The 18,747-nt window shown below is 45.3% G+C and overlaps 1 protein-coding gene across 1 annotated transcript in view; it reads left to right on the forward strand.

Annotated features, from left to right (window-relative positions):
• ZNF652 (zinc finger protein 652) overlaps positions 1-17,269 on the forward strand; it is a 32,308-nt gene extending 15,039 nt beyond the window's left edge. Inside the window, exons 3-6 of the mRNA XM_060256791.1 lie at positions 9,732-9,879; positions 11,097-11,212; positions 12,524-12,668; positions 14,632-17,269. Of these exons, the coding sequence (XP_060112774.1) occupies positions 9,732-9,879; positions 11,097-11,212; positions 12,524-12,668; positions 14,632-15,146 (924 nt within the window). The 3' untranslated portion in view covers positions 15,147-17,269. The remainder of the gene's footprint in view (positions 1-9,731; positions 9,880-11,096; positions 11,213-12,523; positions 12,669-14,631) is intronic.
• The last annotated feature ends 1,478 nt before the right edge of the window (positions 17,270-18,747 follow it).

Consider the following 18,747-nt stretch of genomic DNA (forward strand, 5'->3'; position numbering starts at 1 on the left):
CCTGTATTTATCATGCATTACAGTGTAGATGCATTACACGTGGCTGTGTTGGAAATCATCCCTTATGAAACTGCTCTAGGTGCCACAAGGGAAGAGGGGGCTGTTGTGCCGTTGAGAACTCTGCACTTTGTCCCTTGGCTCCTGCCCACTGTATGATAAGGCAGTAGGTATGTTGAAAAATCCTAAGAAGTTTATTCACCATTTTCTAGCTTGCCCAAGATTCCCTTCTCTTCTCCCTCTCCCCACCAAAAGCATTCCGCAGATGCCATCTGCCTGTATCAAAATTCCTCCACAAATCATTAGGTTCCAGTACTTTTTTGAGAATTATAAGTCACTGAGTCTCTTGGCCTCTGGAATTCCCAGGCAGCACAGTATACATGCAGAAATATACAAGATACTCAGTCATTGTGTGCTAGCGGCATACATAGGTTGCATTATAAGAACAGTTTCCCAGAAGTAGGCTCTTGAATAAAACAGGACATCTGAGTAGATACTCATAGGATTGCTGTATCAGAGAAAAGTACAGGTAAATGAGTTTCTTCTTTGGCTGCAGAGTAAACCAGGGACAAACATATAACGAACAGTCACGCAAGTGGGACATCTTGGCAGATGTTCAACATGTTAGAAGCTGCCTTGGCTTTTGTGTTCTCAACGACAGGCAGTCCATCAAGTTACATTCACTTGGTGCCTGCGTGCATGTAGGCTTGTGGAACCTTTCTGTCAGTCTGTTTATTTGAAGTGCTGAAAATAAATGCAACATTGAATATTCTGTTGGAAATTATCTCTGTGCTGCTCAGTGCCTGGAGGTTTCTCTTAAAAAAAAAAAAAAACTTACACATTTAAACCATAGGTTTTTGGACCCTTTTTCTATTGTGACAGATCAGGCTCTCGGATTGGCAAATTTTGTTCTCAAGCCCAAATAAATTAAGTGGCCTACTGTTTCTGTGAGAGCCAGTGTGGTGTAGTGGTGAAGAGCATCGGATGCTAATCTGGAGGACCGAGTTTGATTCCCCACTCCTCCTCCACAGGAAGCCTGCTGGGTGACCTTTGACTCTCAGCCCCACTGGCCTCACAAGATTCCTGGTGTGGGTAGAGGAAGGGAAAGGCAATTGAAAGCCACTTTAAGCATTCTTAAGGTAGAAAAAAGTGGAGTAGCTCTTCTTCCTCTGACTTGAAGGCTCCTCGACTGACATCCTCCAGATGTGCCCTTCACGCTGCCAACTGGCTCCTGTTACATTCCATATGAAAGTTTAGTTCTCCCTCACTCCCTTGTCCTAACGTAGCTTGCTCCTTCCATTTGAAAAAGATTTACTGTTGTAAAACTGCACTTGCATGATGCAGCTGACTTTTGCAGGACTTTTGAGTCAAGATCATAGCTTTAAGTCAGTACACAAGGTGGAAAACTTGTACACAAGGTGGAAAACTTTGCTGGGAAGGAAAGTTTTTAAAAGTCATCTCACTCTTCAAGCATATAATGTTTATGTGAGAATGCTGCATGCAAGTGATTGTCTTGTGTTGCAAATGGCATTATACAGCACTTCGCCAGCCATGAAATTAAACCCACTTACCCACATAGCCCTGACCTGGATGGCCCAGGCTGGCTCAATCGGAAGCTAAGCAGCTTCAACAAAAGGCCCCACACTTAGGAGAGAAGTCTGATGGCATCTAGACTTATGGGGCTGTTTAACACGGTACGGAAGAGCCCTTGCTTTGGATTGGGTCGGCTTCCAGGAGGGTGAAGGTCTGCAAATTGGTTTAGTTCCAAGATGTGGCAGTGGAGTGTTAGTCCCCTATGAAAGCTTCTGCAGTTCCACACTTGGATTTTTCAGCTTCTCTGACAATCAACGGCATGTGACATTTCTGATGCAAATATTTGATAGAAGCACAGAAGACTGTAAGTCATAAGAACATACAAAGCCACCCTTTCTGGATCAGACCAATAATCCATCTAGTCCAGCATCCTGCCTCACACAACAACAGGACGTAGAGGCCAAGACCTTCCCTTGATCTTGTCTTCTGGCTTTGGGATTTAGAGGTTTAATGCCTCTGATTGTGGAGGTTCCCTTCAGTCACCATGACTAGTAGCCACTGAGAGACTCCATGAATCTATCTAACCCCCTTTTAATGCTGTTTGTTCCTGTGGCCATCACTACATCTTCTGGCCGCAGACTTCACATATTAATCACTGTCTGTGTAAAGAAGTGTTTCCTTTCATCCATCTTGAATCTGCTGCCCATCAGCTTAATTGAACGCCCTCAAATTCTAGGGGGAGGAAGAAAAAAATTCCCTTTGTCAACTCTGTCCACCCCACGCATAATTTTATAAACCTCTATCATGTCCCCTCTCCCATTTAGTTGTCTCTTCTAAATTGAAAAGCCCCAGACTCTTCAGCCGTCCCTCACAAGGAAGATACTCAACTCCCTAAAAAGTCCTCCTGCTGTTTTCACCTCACTGGTTCTCTTGCATACCCTGTCTCAGCTTTGAACATCCTCATTCCTGAGATTATCGTGCCCTCTTCTATGGGAACTGGAACTCATTCCTTTCTCTGTTTACCTTCCTGAATCTCAGTTTGTATATGAGAGAGACATATCCGGGCAATATAGTAGATTAATCAGGTGGGATTGAGTGTGAAGAATTTGGCAGCCATATGAGCAGTGTTCCCTCTAGGCTGCAGAGGCTTGTGAGCAAAGATTCTACTTTGTGAGCTACTGGCATTAAAGTTGTGAGCTAATAATAATAATAATATTTTATTTATATCCCGCCCTCCCCGCCAAAGCAGGCTTAGGGCGGCTAACAACATCGATCCATACAATAAATTATACAACAGGTTTTAAAATCACATTCATTTAAAAACATTCCAATTAAAATTAACAATCCTTGTGCTACTCTGTTAGGTGTAAATGCTATGGCAGAATCACTTAAGGCGAATTATCAGTTAGGTGAAGGCCATCCCCAAAAGGAAGGTCTTGCAGGCCTTGCGGAATTGTTCGAGGCTCCGCAGGGCCCGCACTTCTTCTGGGAGCTGGTTCCATAGGTGTGGAGCTGCAATGGAGAAGGCTCGTGTACGGGTGTTCTTTAATTTTGCCTCCTTCGGCCCAGGGATAGTCAGCTGGTTCTTCCCAGCTGACCTCAGTGTTCTCTGGGGTTCATATGGGGAGAGACGGTCTTTCAGGTAGGCAGGTCCTCGACCATATAGGGCTTTAAAGGTAATAACCAGCACTTTGTAATGAACCCGGTATATAACTGGCAGCCAGTGCAGTCCGCGCAGCCCTGGCTGTATGTGCTCCCATTTCGGGAGCCCTAATACCAGCCTAGCCTCCGCGTTCTGCACCAGCTGCAGCTTCCGGGTTCGGCACAGAGGCAGCCCCATGTAGAGGGCATTACAGTAATCCAATCTTGAGGTGACCATTGCATGGATCACTGTTGCTAGGTCCCGACACTCTAGGAAGGGAGCCAGCTGCCTTGCCCGCTTCAGATGAAAAAACGCCGACTTGGCAGTGGCTGCTATTTGGGCCTCCATTGATAATGAAGGCTGCAATAACACTCCCAAGCTCCTGACTTGACCATCAAAAACTGGGAGGGGAATTTTTCCTCCCAGAGCGCCGCGGCCCACGCAAAGGATCTCTGTCTTCGTCGGGTTCAACTTCAACCCACTCAGCCTAAGCCAACCTGCCACAGCCTCCAGATTCCCTGGGACGCAGTCAGGCCAGCCATTCATTAGCAGATGGAGCTGGGTGTCACCTGCGTATTGATGGCACCCAAGCCCATACCTCCGTGCAATCTGGGCAAGGGAGCGCATGTAGATGTTAAATAACATCGGGGAGAGAACTGCTCCCTGCAGCACCCCACAATCTAATGTGCGCCGCTGGGACAGCTCACTCCCAACTGCCACCCTTTGTCCCTGTCCCTTGAGGAAGGAGGAAAGCCATTGTAGGGCCGACCCCCTAACCCCTATGTCAGCGAGGCTTCGGGTCAGTAACTGATGGTCGACCGTATCGAACGCAGCCGACAGATCTAACAGCATCAGCACTGCCATGCCACGTCGATCCAGATGCCACTGGAGGTCATCTACCAAGGCGACCAGCACTGTCTCCGTCCCATGGCCCAGGCGAAAGCCGGACTGGCAGGGGTCAAGGATGGAAGCATCATCCAGAAAGCCCTGCAACTGCAACGCCACTGCCCTCTCTATAATTTTACCTAAAAACGGTAAATTAGAGACCGGTTGGTAATTTGCCAGTTCGGCTGGGTCTGCTGTACTTTTTTTCAGGAGGGGGCGGACCATAGCCTCTTTCAAGGGTGCTGGAAAACGCCCCTCCGAGAGGGATCTATTTATGATGTCCCGTAAAGGACATCTAAGCTCCCTCTGGCAAGATTTAATCAGCCAGGAGGGACAAGGGTCCAAATCACAAGTTGTTGGGCATGCAGTCGAGAGAATTCCGTCAACTTCCTCCAGGCTGAATGTGTCGAAGTGATCCAGAACTAAATCAGAAGGCAGGCACGGAGCCTCATGTTCATGTACTGTATCTAATGTGATAGGCAAGTCCTGGCGGTGCGACGTGATTTTATCTGCAAAAAATTTTGCAAAAGCTTCACAGCCTATCTCTAATTCTCTCACGTTTGGTCTGCCTTGAGGCAGAGTAGTAAGGTTTCCAATTATTCTAAATAATTGTGCCGGGCGCGAATTTGGAGACGCAATCCTAGCCGCAAAGTAATTTTTCTTTGCGGCCTTGACTGCCATCTCATAAGACTTCATAAACGTTCTATAGGATGTTCTCGTCGCTTCATCACAAGTATGCCGCCACTGCTGCTCTAGCCGTCTGAGCCCTTGTTTCAGCTGTCATAGCTCCGAGGTGTACCATGGAGCCAGCCTCACATGAGGGCACAGAGGGTGTCAAGGTGCGATCTTGTTGATAGCCCTGGATAGCCGGCTTTGCCAGGTCTCCACCAGGTCATCAAGGGAATCGCCAGGGGCAAGGGATCCCGCAGAGCCATTTGGAACCGTTCCGGGTCCATCAGGCTCCGCGGGCGAGCCAAAATAGGCTCACTGCCCGTACAGGGTTGAGGTGGCGTCTCCATATGGGTCTTAAGGGATAGGTGATCCGACCATGGCACCACTTCTGCCACGATATCGGTCACCAAGATCCCGGACGCAAAGATCTGGTCTAACATGTGCCCAGCCTGGTGCGTAGGAGTCGTAGCAAATTGAGAAAGTCCTAGTGACGCCATGGAGGACACTAGGTCCATCGCCTGACTGGAGGCCGTGTCATCAGCATGGACATTGAAATCACCCAGGACCATAAGCCCTGGGTATTCCAACGCCCAGCCCTCCACCGCCTCCATCAGGGATGGTAAGGCGCTGGCTGGTGCGTTAGACGGACGGTACACCAGCCAAATCGCCAACCCTTCTCCAACATCCCACGCCAGACCGGCACATTCAGTGCATTCAATTGTTGGGGCCGGGAGAGCCCGAAAGGAGTAACCCTCCCGTATGAATAGCGCCACCCCTCCCCCCTCACCCCCTAGTCCGCGATTGGTGAAAGACCGAGTAACCCAGGGGGGTCATCTGGGTGAGAGCCACTGTCTCCCCATCTCGCACCTAGGTCTCGGTCACGCAAGCCAGGTCCATGTCCTGCCGAAGCAGGAACTCCCTAAGGATCGAGGTCTTGTTATTTACGGACCTGGCATTGCATAACACCAATGACGGAGACGGGCAATTCCTCTTGGCCCCACTACCTGTCACCGTTGGGATGGGAAGTAGACTGGAAGGAGGCCGAGTGCTGTTTTGTCTCCGCCTCCTTCCTTTATAGTTCTGTCTATTCATACCATCCCCTCCCCAGGAGCACTGGAATCTCCTGGCCAAGCATCCACACCTATGCCCGGTATGGTCTTACTATTATTAGGACGACTTCCCCTTCTCACCTGAGTTGTCTTAAACTCACAGTTTAGGTTTCCACCCCACCATCCACTTTAATCCCTAATTATCCAACTCACTATTTATTTATTCAGTAATCAATATCAAACCCACCCTAATATTCCCCTCTGATTGATTAGTCAAAAGTTAATTAATTCCATTCTTAGCATTTTAATAAGAAAGCCCCCCCCCATTTCAATCCCCCCAATTAATCTGCTAAAAATATAAATGTATAATATTGAATCCATAGTACCAATCAGTTGACTAAAATCTAATTAATTAATAATTTACAATCAAAATAGTGGTCAGTAAAAATCTATTGTTCTGTGGAACGGGAGTCCAGGATACCAGGTTAGGGAGGAGGATGGTAAAGTGCGATTTTTAAAGTGCTGTTTTTAAAGTGTTGGCGTCCCAATGTTCACAAATGCTCTCAAAGTGCGGGTGCAGTTCATATTGATGTGGTTTCCTCGGGGCCTATTAGCATTCGCAGCTCAAGTGACCCGGGAGGAGTGAGACCCCCCCCCCCCCCCCCCCCCGTGTCCTCCCAACTGCTCAGCCAAGCCCCCACACCACCTCCAGTCGCTCCAAGGCTCAGCACACTGGGCTTCCTCGCGTCGAGCCCCGCACAGGGCTTCTCGGTCGGGGAACTCCCAGCTGCATAAATTATTGTGCTCTGAGGCCATTTTTTTCTGAGCTGAGACAAAAATGTGTGAGCCAGAGGCTAAAAATCTGTGAGCTAGCTCACACTAACTCAACTTAAAGGGAACACTGCATACGAGGTGTTACGTTAGAAACCTTCAGTGCTCTTTATATGTTCTATAAATATTTTTATCTTTTTAAAGTGGTGTTTCTGTGTTGGCTGCTGCTGTTGACATATATTGCATAAATTAGGTTGCAGAACTCACCCCCATCTGTCACATAATTTTACATTTTGAGAGCAGAATATACCCAGCTATGAATATAGCCAGATCATTAAGGATCATGTTGATATTAATTCATGGATTATAGAATTTCTGAAGAGTCTTCAGCCACATAAAAAACAGATCCATTTGATACTATATATCAGGGGTGGCCAAACTTGCTTAACATAAGAGCCACATAGAATAAATGCCAGATGCTTGAGAGCCGCAAGACATTAATGTCAAATGTTTAAGAGCTGCAAGGAGGGAGGGAAGTTGGAGGGGAGGGAGAAGAGGTGGAAAGAAAGCAACTTTAAATGCATTCTCCAAGCCTCTGGCTTGGCTTGGAAAAGAAATTTAAAGAGACAAGCTGGCAAGTTGGCCACATGTGGCTTCCAAGCTGTAGTTTGGCCACCCCTGCCGTATATCCTCATAATCTATCTAATTGTATTACTTTTGATCACTGATTCAGTTGTCAAACAAGGTCAGCCACATTACCGTATGATAGGGATCCGCTACTTCTTACATCTAAACACTCTTAACTTTGTGAAAATTCAGAGGAGCAAGCAACAAAGAACCAGTATAAGAAAGTTAATTTGAGTAACTGAAACTATACAAATTCATATTATTAACAAAATGTATGTCTCATGGCCACAAAGGTGACTAAAGAATTGAAACATGATAAAATACATTATAAAACCATCAAAATACCCCCCCCTCCTAAACATACCTCATTTAAACCATTTGTAAAAGTTTTTTTAAAAAAAACAGGTAAAATATATATATAACAGTTAAAATACATATAAAACATTGGTTAGGAAGGATCATGGAGGGAATGCCAAGGAAACAAAAAGGTCTTCACCCACTGGCAGAAGATGACAGCAGAAGGGGACAGAGCAATCTCTTGAGAGGAAAGTTTCAAAGCTTCGGTGCTGTGACCAAGAAGGCCCTTTCCTCGGTTGCCACTGACCTAATCTCAGAAGGTGGTTGCACCCAAAGCAGGGCCTCTAAACATGACTATAGTGATCAGGCTCAAGACAGTGCATCCTCCTGGATTGAAACGATTGGGAGGTCTGACAAATATGTTTGTCCCAAACCATATAGGGCTTTGAAGGTCAAGACCAGCACCTTGAATTATGCCTGGAAACAAATTGGAAGCCAGTGTAGGCAGGCTAAGTGATGTGTTCTGTAGGACCCACTCCAGTCAACATCCTAGTTGCAGCATTCTGTACAGATTGGAAGTTCCGAACACTGTCTTTGAAGTCCCATGCAGAATGCATTGCAGTAATCTAATCTAGATGCAACCAGAGCAGGCATCCTAGTGGCCACATTTTTCCTGTCCAGGGAAGGCCGCAGCTGGCTCATCAGCCAAGCCGGTAAAAGGCACTTTTGGCCACAGCTGCGATGATGTTAGTGATGATTGACATGTTAATTAATAATCCATAACATTTCTGTAGTCCAAACACTGGTTGTTACACTTTATCTCACCTTTCCTGTTCTGCAGCAGCCCAAATGCTCCCTGAAATCTTATTTTTTTATTTCTTTATTTAACAGATTTATATCCCCCAACAGGCTCAGGGGCGGCTAACAACAGTTTGAAAACATTAACAATTTACAAACATCATATTAAAAATAAAATATATAAAAAACATCTTGTTTCTTGTGGGGATAAGAAGCCCCTTGAAACAAAATTTGGGGGGCTTTTCAGGCTGCCACAGGAGGTGAGAGGCAGGACAGTCACACTCTGTGGGTGGGATTCCTTGTGCCTATAGAAACATTATCTTGGATCCAACTCATGGTTCTCACTGGGACTACAGGCAGCTGTTCAACCTGTTATGTAAAGCATCTCTAAGAGGCCCTTTAGTCCCATAAGAATTTTTTCCCTGCTGTTCCTTTCACCCCATGGTTATTCTCACATCCCACCTCTTCCTCCAATATGCATCACTTCTAGATAATGCTTTCTTTCTTTAAAGAGCCACATTTAGCATTAGAGCCATAGATTGCAGACTCCTTGCGTATTTTAGTTCTGTTCCACTCTTAACCTTGGCTAGAAAAAGTGTATTGTTCCTTTTCTCCATACTCACCCCTTGTTCTACCAAATAAAATTCTATGGGCCAGCCATAGCTCTGACAGAGGTTGTCCTTGAAAGGGCAGCTGCTGTGAGAGTCTTCTCAGCCCTCTGTTGTGAGGGAGGAAGATAAAGGAGATTGTGAGCCACTCTGAGATTCGGAGTGGAGGGCAGGATATAAACCCAATATCATCATCTTCTTTATCCCCCATTATAGAACAGAGGGAGAAGTGGTTGTGTCACTGCATATCCACCAAATTCTTGATAGCTGGTTCAGAACAGAGGACCTGCACCCCCGCCCCTGCTGAATAGGGACATGGGATCCTTATCTCGCTACTGATGCTACTTTTCTGCCTTCAAATGTTTCCCCTCTGCTCTGATCAAGCTGATTACAATTTGCATTATACATCTGCATCACATAAACATTCTTTACAACACTCCCTCACAATGCCACCTTGCTGGGATAAAAAAAAATTAGACCTCAATTCATACTCATGTCTGAAGAAGGGAGCTTTGACCCCTCCAAAGCTTATATCCTGGAAATGTTGGTCTCTAATGTGCTGCTGGACTCAAATGTAACTGCTGTTCTGCTCTTCAGAAAACAGCAGGTGGCGCCACATGCCAAGAACATTCACTTATCCTTTGTTGAACTTGTAATTTTTAAGCGGCCGCAAAAGCAGCAGAACTCTATACTGGAATGAGCGGCATTGTAGGAGCAGCCATAAAACTGTATACCTAGCCATTGTGAGGTATTCTCTGTGTAGGTTCTTCATTTGTACCACAGGAGGGGCATGGAATTCCCCAAATAAGCTCTGTCTGAATGACCCTTCTTTGTCCCCATCCGTTCATTCAGTGCGTTTCCTGTAATAAATCATTCAAGAAGCTATGGTCCCTTCATGAGCATATCAAGATTGTCCATGGATATGCAGAGAAAAAATTCTCCTGCGAGATATGCGAGAAGAAGTTCTACACCATGGCTCACGTGCGCAAGCACATGGTTGGTGAGTGTTTGCCACTCGTTTTTGGCCGGCTTTGTGCCTCTTGCTTCTCAGCCCCCCGACTCTGAGAGGCTGTTTAAAGGGCTTTCCTGTGTTTTAAATATGATGCAAGACCTCTTGTCCATTACTGAACCCTTGATTGTCTCACCAGCCGTTGGCAAAGCTCCGGAGAAAGATTGTCCTCCACAAAATCTCCATGTGGGAAAAGAACAGAGGATTAGACTGTAGTGTCTGACTTCATTACTTTTTAAAAATCTAGGCTTCCATCCTCATTCACTTGCCTTATGAAACCTCCCATAAACAAGAGCTTGCTGGAGCTATCTGTGGCAAGTGAAAACTATCGATGCATCTGAAGGAGAGGCAGGTGGTGCTCTGTTGTGTGTCTAGCCCGGGGACGTTGCACTTTGATTCAGCTGCTTAAGTTGCCCTACCTCTGCAAGCTGTGTAATAAAGCCTGTTGCCAGGGCATGTATCTGATTGCAGCAGAGGGTAGGCCAAGCATCGCACCACAGACTGCAGCTAAAGCGGAATGTGGTGGGTATAATTTTAGTGGGGTGGGGGGAAGGAAGTCATCACCCTAGGCCATTTCTAAATCGGGTAGCGGGATTTGAATGGGGGAGGACTTGATCGTGACCCTGCTCTTTTGAAGCCCTTTCATTTTATTAAGATACGGTTTTGGCATTGAGAGGGGTGGTACAGCTCAGTAAGGTTATAGGAAGTGTAAGCTTAAAGGTATGGTGCCATGCAGAGAGGACTGGTAGTAAAAGGATGTTTTCCTCCAGTGATAAGAGATTTAGGCAAGGGTGGTCTTTTGCTTTTATATTTAGGGTTTTAGCTAAAAATCATCATTTGCTCGCAGAAGGAAACCTTCTGTGTCAGGTTGATAGGCTTTGATAGATGTTTTATTTTCTCCTGAATTCTGTGGCAAGGCCCACTTGAGTTGTTTTGGCAAGTAAATGATTGCCTTAGGGATCCCTCCGGTGCAGTGTTTTTTTACCATTCCCTGCTCTCAGCCTGTAAGACACAATAAGATCATTTAGTGTTATCAGTGCTTGTGGAACACTCTGCCTCTTAATATTTAATAGGCTAAAGTTGCTTTGACTACCTGTATCCCTTTGGAGTCTGAAACAAAACATAGAAGTCTTCTCTCTGTGATTATTTAAATTAAGCCATCTGTTCATGATCAGAAGTGAACTTTCTTCCCTAATTTAACATTTCAGCACATACTAAGGACATGCCATTCACGTGTGAAACCTGTGGGAAATCCTTCAAACGCAGCATGTCGCTCAAGGTTCATTCTCTGCAGCATTCTGGCGAGAAGCCTTTCCGATGTGAGGTACGGCCCCTGCTCGTTCATTGTGGAAGCGGAGTCAGAATGACTCAGAATCTGAACAGTATGCACATTGTGTTGAACAGAAGTGGAGGTTGCATGTTGGTGACTTATTTATCTCGTGGCAGCTGCTTAAATTCACTGTGGTTCACAAGCTCAGTGCAGTCATGTAGCGATTCCTGCCATCTGTAGCATCCAGCCTTCTAAAGCAGGGGTGGCCAGTGGTTTGCCTACAACTCCCATCAGCCCCAGCATGGCCAGTGGCTGGGGCTGATGGGAGTTGTAGGCAAAAAACATCTGGAGAGCTACCTTTGGCCACCCCTGTTCTAGAGAGATGTATTTTACCATGTCCTGCAACTGATGAAGGGTGTGAAGTAACAGGCCCATGGCAAAATGTACCTCACTCTGATCAGATACTGCAACTGACCTGTGTCCATGTGGTTGCATTTTTGCCACAGTGAATTCATAAAAATCCACAAGGTAGCAGGTAGGTGTGTGTCACCAGAGTGGTGTTATTTATATATTCAGGGGCTTATAGCCTACAAGGTACCATCAGAGTGCTGATTTTCCCGGCATTCTTGTACTCCCACGCAGTCTCTTTCAGCCCTCCAAAAGATTGTTTGGCGGGGGGCGGGGGGGAGGTCTATAGGATGACGAGCCTCATGAGTTGTGGGGGTTCTGCAGTGAAGAGAAGGAAAGGGGTTTAAACCACCCCTCCTGCTTCTTCCACGAGCGCTGCTCCAGAGCGGAGGGGAAAAACATTTCACCATCTCCTCCCTGCAGCCGGCAGAGCTGTTGTTCCACATGGATTCTTCAGTTCCAGAAATAATCAGGGGAGGTGGGATGTATGAAAGGGACAACAGGGAGAAGGTGTGATATGGAGAGAACCTGTATGACTTCCATTGTTGTTGCATAGGATACAAGTTTTTTTATGTGTATTCTAGTATTACTAATTGCTTTGGCTCCTAAGTTCTCGGTCTGAATTTTGAGAATGAAATAGATCCAAATCCTCCCCCATTTCCTGCTCTCCCATCAAGTCACCCAGTTGTGTTCCATCCTACCTAATGTAATAGTTCATGCATTTGAGAGAGTTGCTGTCCCCCCTCCCTCCCCAATATCTTCAGATAGGATTGTTCAGTAAAATCTTAACTTGCGGCTCGTCTTTCATTTTGAGATGGTCTGGCAGTTGCCCCTAGAATTAATCAGCATCGATGATTTCATGCTTGTGGGCTTTTGTTTCTTACTCCTGCCAGTAAATGCGCCTGCCCCGTTCTTGTGATTCAAGCGAGTGAAAAGATTCCATTTATCTTTTTCTAGAACTGTGACGAAAGGTTTCAATACAAGTACCAACTTCGTTCCCACATGAGCATCCACATCGGGCATAAACAGTTCATGTGCCAGTGGTGTGGTAAAGACTTCAATATGAAACAGTACTTCGATGAGCACATGAAAACCCACACTGGTAAGGATTTTTTTTTCAACGCTTTGTAAAAGTACACTAGACCTTTCAAGTATGAGTGTAAAATCCATTCTGTAGAGAGTTCGACTGTATTATCTAAACCAGGGGTGGCCAAACAGTGGCTCGGGAGCCACATGTGGCTCTTTCACACATTGTGTGACTCGCCAAGCCAGCCAGTGGTTTGGAGAATGCATTTAAAGTTCAAGTTGCTTTCTTTTTACCTCTCCCTCCCTCATCTATTTGCTTTCTTTCCACCTTTCAATTTTTCCTTCCTTCCTTCCTTCCTTCCTTCCTTCCTTCCTTCCTTCCTTCCTTCCTTCCTTCCTTCCTTCCTTCCTTCCTTCCTTCCTTCCTTCCTTCCTTCCTTCCTTCCATCTAACTAATGTTTCAAACATCTGTCATTTATTCTATGTGGCTCTTGTGTTAAGCAAGTTTGGCCACCCCTGATCTGAACTTAAACACTTAAAAAAAAAAGCCAGGCTTCCCTCCTCTTCCAGCCTTATAAAACTTCCTGAAAACAAGAGCTGCTGGAGCTGTCTGTGGTATGTGAAAACTGTCAGCGCATCTGAAAGAGAGGCAGGAGGGGCTCTGATCTCTGTGTAGCCCAGGGACATTTTACCTTGCCTCAGCTGCTTCCATTGCCTTTCCTCTCCTAGCTGTATTATGAAGCCTGGTGCCAGGGCATGCATCTGATTGCAGCAGAGGGTGGGCAGCCCTTCTCGTGCCTCCAGGCTGTGCATCCAGAGAGAATTTTACAGAGATGCACCACAGATTGCAGGGCTTCGATACTTAAGTGCTTCCCCCATCTGATCAGTGGTACTCTTTACCGCTTTAAAGAATAATAACGGGAGAAGGCAGAATCCTGCTCCAAGGTGCCACCATCTAAGTTTTGCCCTGGGAAGGAAGAGAAGGGGAGTCAGGATAAGTGAGATTAATGTGGGTAAATGTAATTACACATCAGCTTTGTTTCATTCGGGAGAGGTTTATGGGTTTTCATTTGTGAGGCCTTATTGGGAGGAAAGCCAGTTTTGAAGAGAGATTTTGGCATAAGGAACAGGGTCCCTTATGTATCTGGGATATGAGAGCAAAGGCTAAAGGGACAGGTTGCGGTAAAAGTAGGCAGGGCTTCAGAATTTTATGCTGAATGCAGAAGGGAAAAAAAGGATTTGTGGGGGGGGGCAGGGAAGAGAGGTGTTTCATAGTTTGGCAACAGAGGCGAATGATCTGGGTGACAGAGTTCTAGGGAAAGGTAGGATGCTACAGTTGAGGTGAGGGAAAGCCAGAACAAAGAATCTGGCAGTAGTTGGCAAGAGATTCCCAGAGGATTCACCCAAACTGTTCCCAGCTGCGCTGGAAAAGACTTCTGTCTGGAACCATGGAGTGGTGCTGCTAGCCAGAATATACCGTGCTGGGCTAGGAGTGAAAACTCTTAAAAGCAAAATTGAATGGTACCCAACAAGCCAAACTGGTCAAGAGAGAAGCAGCTGGGAATTAGATAGGAAGGGGGCCATGTGAGGGGTGAAATGAGCACAGTGGAGTGGTTGTCTTGCCAAACAATTCTGGAGTGGGGAGAAGGAGAAAGAGTTTACGGATCTGTGGTTTCAGGAAAGGGGTTGGCAGAAGAGATCCCTGTGGATTTATCACACAAGAGTGTGGTGACAAGGAGAAGTCTTAGACTACCAGGGTTGGAGAAGAAGGACCAAGGATTGTTAAGATGTGATATGACAGCATGTCTCAGCCAAGAAGGTTACAGAGGAGTACTTCTTTACAGCAATGAAAACCTTGATTCCTTTCTCTGCTAGCTACGAAATTCTTCTGAAACATTGTTGACCACCAAGCTGGTCTTTGCCTTTAGCAGCATTACGGTTAATCCAAGCTGAAAAGTTGGAATTCGGCTGAGGCAGTCTTAGCACATCAAGGTGGGTCTCCAGTTGTCAGACAAGTGCCGTGTTTTAATTTTTAACAGGAGAGAAGCCCTTTATCTGTGAAATCTGCGGCAAAAGCTTCACCAGTCGGCCCAACATGAAGAGACACCGCCGAACGCACACAGGGGAGAAGCCATACCCGTGCGATGTGTGCGGCCAGCGATTCCGCTTTTCCAACATGCTTAAGGCACACAAGGAGAAGTGCTTCCGGGTCACCAGTCCAGTCAATGTGCTGCCTGCCGCCCAGATCCCCCTTGCCACAACCTCTCCTGCTACCACTGTACCTTCTGTTGCGAACACGCCCACTGCCCCGACCCCTGCTCCGCCGATTAATATGAACCCGGTGAGCACACTTCCTCCCCGACCCCTTGCCCACCCGTATTCTCACCTGCACCTTCATCCACACCATCCGCATCACATCCCGGTCCCGCCTGTCCCTCACTTACCCCCACCTCCAGCTCTGTTTAAGAGTGAGCCTTTAAATCACAGGGGCCAAGGTGAAGACAGTTTTCTGAGGCACCTAGCAGAAAAAAACAGCTCAGTACAGCACCACTAACTACTTGTCTTCGGCCTGCCATTCTCTTGGGTCTTTCACACCTGGAACTGCACCCCCCCCCCTCCGACCTCATGAAATCGTGTGGGGTCGCCTATAGCTCCAGCCGAAGGATCTTTGCATTGATCTCGACTGTTTAGCGGAGTGGTCATCGGATGCAGGAGGGACCCAGCGGAACCGAAGCCCAGCTCGGCTTGCACGTTTTACTGCTGACTTTTATAGGTTCACAAGGACTGAGACTTTGTGGATTTTTTTTTTTTTACCGTTTCATATCAGCTGATGAGGTATGCTTGCTTTTATATCCCGGACTTTTCTCCTCAAAGAGGGGGCAGGCCTGGTTTCCTTTGTACTAATCGGAAAGACTGTGAGACTAAATCCCAGAGCATTAATTATCACTGTGTATTTGTTAATTTCTTTCCAGCTTTTTTTTCCCCCCCTGGTGTGCGTGTGCGCGTGTGTGTGCGCGCTGGTTGAGTGAGCCAGACACATGATCGCAAGATATTAAGCATTATAGCAAAAAAGGAAGAAAAAAAAAGACAGTAAGCAAAACATAATCTCATTTGAGTAGTTCTCCTAACACACTCTTTATTTTAATACGGAAAAATTATTTTAGAGGGTTTTTTTTGTATAGACCTATTTAGTAGCCTGTTTCTAAAATGAAATGTATTTCGAATAAGCGGTGTAATTTTTTTCAGTGTAGCTGGACCTATGTTGTTATAATAGATAATTTTTATAATCATTCAAATGTGATTTCTTTAAAAAAGAGAGAGAGATGCAGATAGCTTCTATAGTAAAAAAAAAATTATTCTTACATCTGTACTACTCTTTAAAAAGGTGCTGGGGTGGGAGGGAAAGAAACCCAAGAAGTTTGTGGGAAGGCTGACTCAGAAGTGGAGACGATTTTCAGAACTTTATAATAACTTATTTGTAGGGGTTTTTTCCCTTAGCCTTGTATTATCTTTCACTTGCAGTTATAAGACCAGTACATTAAATTACTGTGTTTTCACAAACGTTTTTCACTCAGCTCCGCTAGACATAAAGTGTGAAATGTTTCAGAAAGGGTAGACTTTCTCGTGGGGCAAAATTGGGGCATGAAGCTGTGCAGGACAGGGGGAGACTCAGCTAGATGTGGGAAGTAGGATGTCATTTCTTGGGCATACATTAGAACCTGGTTCATTATGTAAATGTGTGTTTAAGGTATGATTTCTGATCTGGGGATCATTTAATGCTGCTGCTTTTGTGTTTGTTTTTCTTCTCTCTCGTTTCTCCCTGCCCCCCCACTTTCAGAGATCCTTGAGTTCTCTAGGAGAAAAGTGGGGAATCACAAATAAGGTGCTGTGTGGCTGAATTTGTGTAGAATAAACCTGGATTGGTGTATCCGGTGGGAATGTGAATCACAGTTCTTATTTGATTAACTGAAACTATAATACGGCACCATGTAAGCAGCTGAAATGACTTCTTGGCACCTTGGAGGAGAAGGCACACAATCTCCTACCAATCTTAGAACCTAAATTTCCATATGGCTGTTCCCCCAAAGCTCAGTTTCGTCCCCCCCAAGAGCAACTTTTGCTAATCCTCAGCATGGCATTTCCTTTTTTAAAAAATTAGTCCTTGGAGCTAATTAGGTGGGGGATATTGCATCAGATTAGCCCCCACTGTTGCACTCTGATAATTGTGCTTTTACCATCTAACATCAGTTTTGCATTTTTAAAAAGATATATATAGAGAGAGGATTAGGTCTTTTTGATACTTGTTCTCATATTTGAATGACAGTTTCTTAACTCCCCCTCCTTTTTCTGACAAACGAGTCTTTTAAAGTTGTTGTGATAACATTTTACCTGTTCCTTCTCTTTTGTAGGTAGTAAAGCTAGCTATAAAAGTGAAACATTAATATAACGGTTCAACATCTTCGACTGCCCAGGATGGTTCTGTACATTCCATGTCATGTTTGCAAACCCATAATTCTGTATAGTTTATCTATGCTGCAGGCCGACAGTCTGGCCTGGTGAATCTACTTTTATAAATTTAAAGGAAGGGAAAAAAAGCCCAGCTTACCTTGGTAAATCAGTTGTAAGCCAATTTTGCAACAATGGTTTTCTCAATAAATTTACAGTATTTGGCTGCTATTTATGAATCCTAGTATTTGAAATTGGTGTATGTTTTATATTACTGTTTTTTTGGAAGATTTTATGCTGCCTCTCTAAGTCTTGGGGAGTGGTGTTGGGTGCTTCATAGTGGTATTTCTCAATATAAAAATGGATAAAAGTTGGGCTGCTCTCAACAAATGTGCAGGTTGCAGTTCAAGGTGATGTTTCTGTCATCTTTTCATCCAGACTAATGTCGTTTCTGGCAGAGAACTTCCTTTTTGCATATCTGGCTCTTAGCAAAGGTGCCACGCTTGACTGCAGAGGCACAGTAGTTCATTAGATCTGGATTGCTGTTCGGTGTAATGTCTTCTGATACAGCGACTCCAGTTGGAGCTTTGTAAGCATAGAGTTTAGCCCATTCTCCAGCACTGGAGAATGCTGTTCTTGATTGTCTTGACTGGTGAATTCTGGAACCTGTTTATTTTGTACCTTGATTCAAGTGGCTGTGTAAGGCATGTTTCCCTGCTGAAAATATTCGTGGGATAGATCAGTAGAAAATTAAATAAGTAAGCCCGTCGTGGCCTGAGCAGCATATTCTGCTCCATTCCGTTCCCCCGTTTAAACGAAAACGTGGGCCACAGTTCTCAAGAGAACTAGAATAGAGCAGGTACCAGAAAGCAGCAGAGATAACTAAGTGAACAGTGATGCAGATGCAAATTAGGATATTGTTGAAGGTGCCCCCCAAGCCTTTGGTATTGAATTGAAGTCTATATTCTGTTTCACTCAGTTACAAACACTGAATTATTATGAAGGGTTCAGTCTGTTCTTACAGTTCAGTTTTCAGGGTGGCTGCGGGAAGCGCCTGACAGTGGCTGAAGAATGGCTTGGAGAGGTAAGTCGACCACAGCATGTCATTTTGTAGTCTTTCTGTATGAACAGCAGTATGCATGTGTGTTTGAATTATGATTTGGCTGCACCAGTTTCTGAATTGCATATGATGAGGCTTGTATACAGCTTAGCATCAGTGCCGTAACAATCACATAGTAGCTGGCACTCCAAGCAGCCTTGCAAAATCAGAAATGTGTGAGGTTACCAGATATCACAGACTCCACTGGACTTCACACACACACACACACAAGAAACTTCTTTGCCTTGGCAACTCTGCTGTGGGCTGGTACTAAAGCACTGTCCTGCCATTTGTACTTTATATAGTTCTATTTTAAAAAAAACCAGGAAGAGAGAACCTTATTTTTAGACACATTAAAAATTGTGAAAGCCTTCTTTGTGACGGCGCTGGGAAAACAATTGGTGTTTTTCTTGTTGTGCTCTATATTGTAATTTATTAACAAGATCCCCTTCCAACCAGCGCTTCCCACTTTTGCCCACATAAAGAGAATTTTACATACAGTCTTTGGATTCAGGAGGAACCACCCAAGATAATAAACAGCTGCTGTTGGGCTGTGAATGTCTCTTTGAAATCTCCCTGGATTAAAGTTTTGGCTTCTTTTGCAGGAGTC

This window comes from Heteronotia binoei, chromosome 15, assembly GCF_032191835.1.
Source record: "Heteronotia binoei isolate CCM8104 ecotype False Entrance Well chromosome 15, APGP_CSIRO_Hbin_v1, whole genome shotgun sequence".
NCBI classification, from domain to species: Eukaryota; Metazoa; Chordata; class Lepidosauria; order Squamata; family Gekkonidae; genus Heteronotia; species Heteronotia binoei.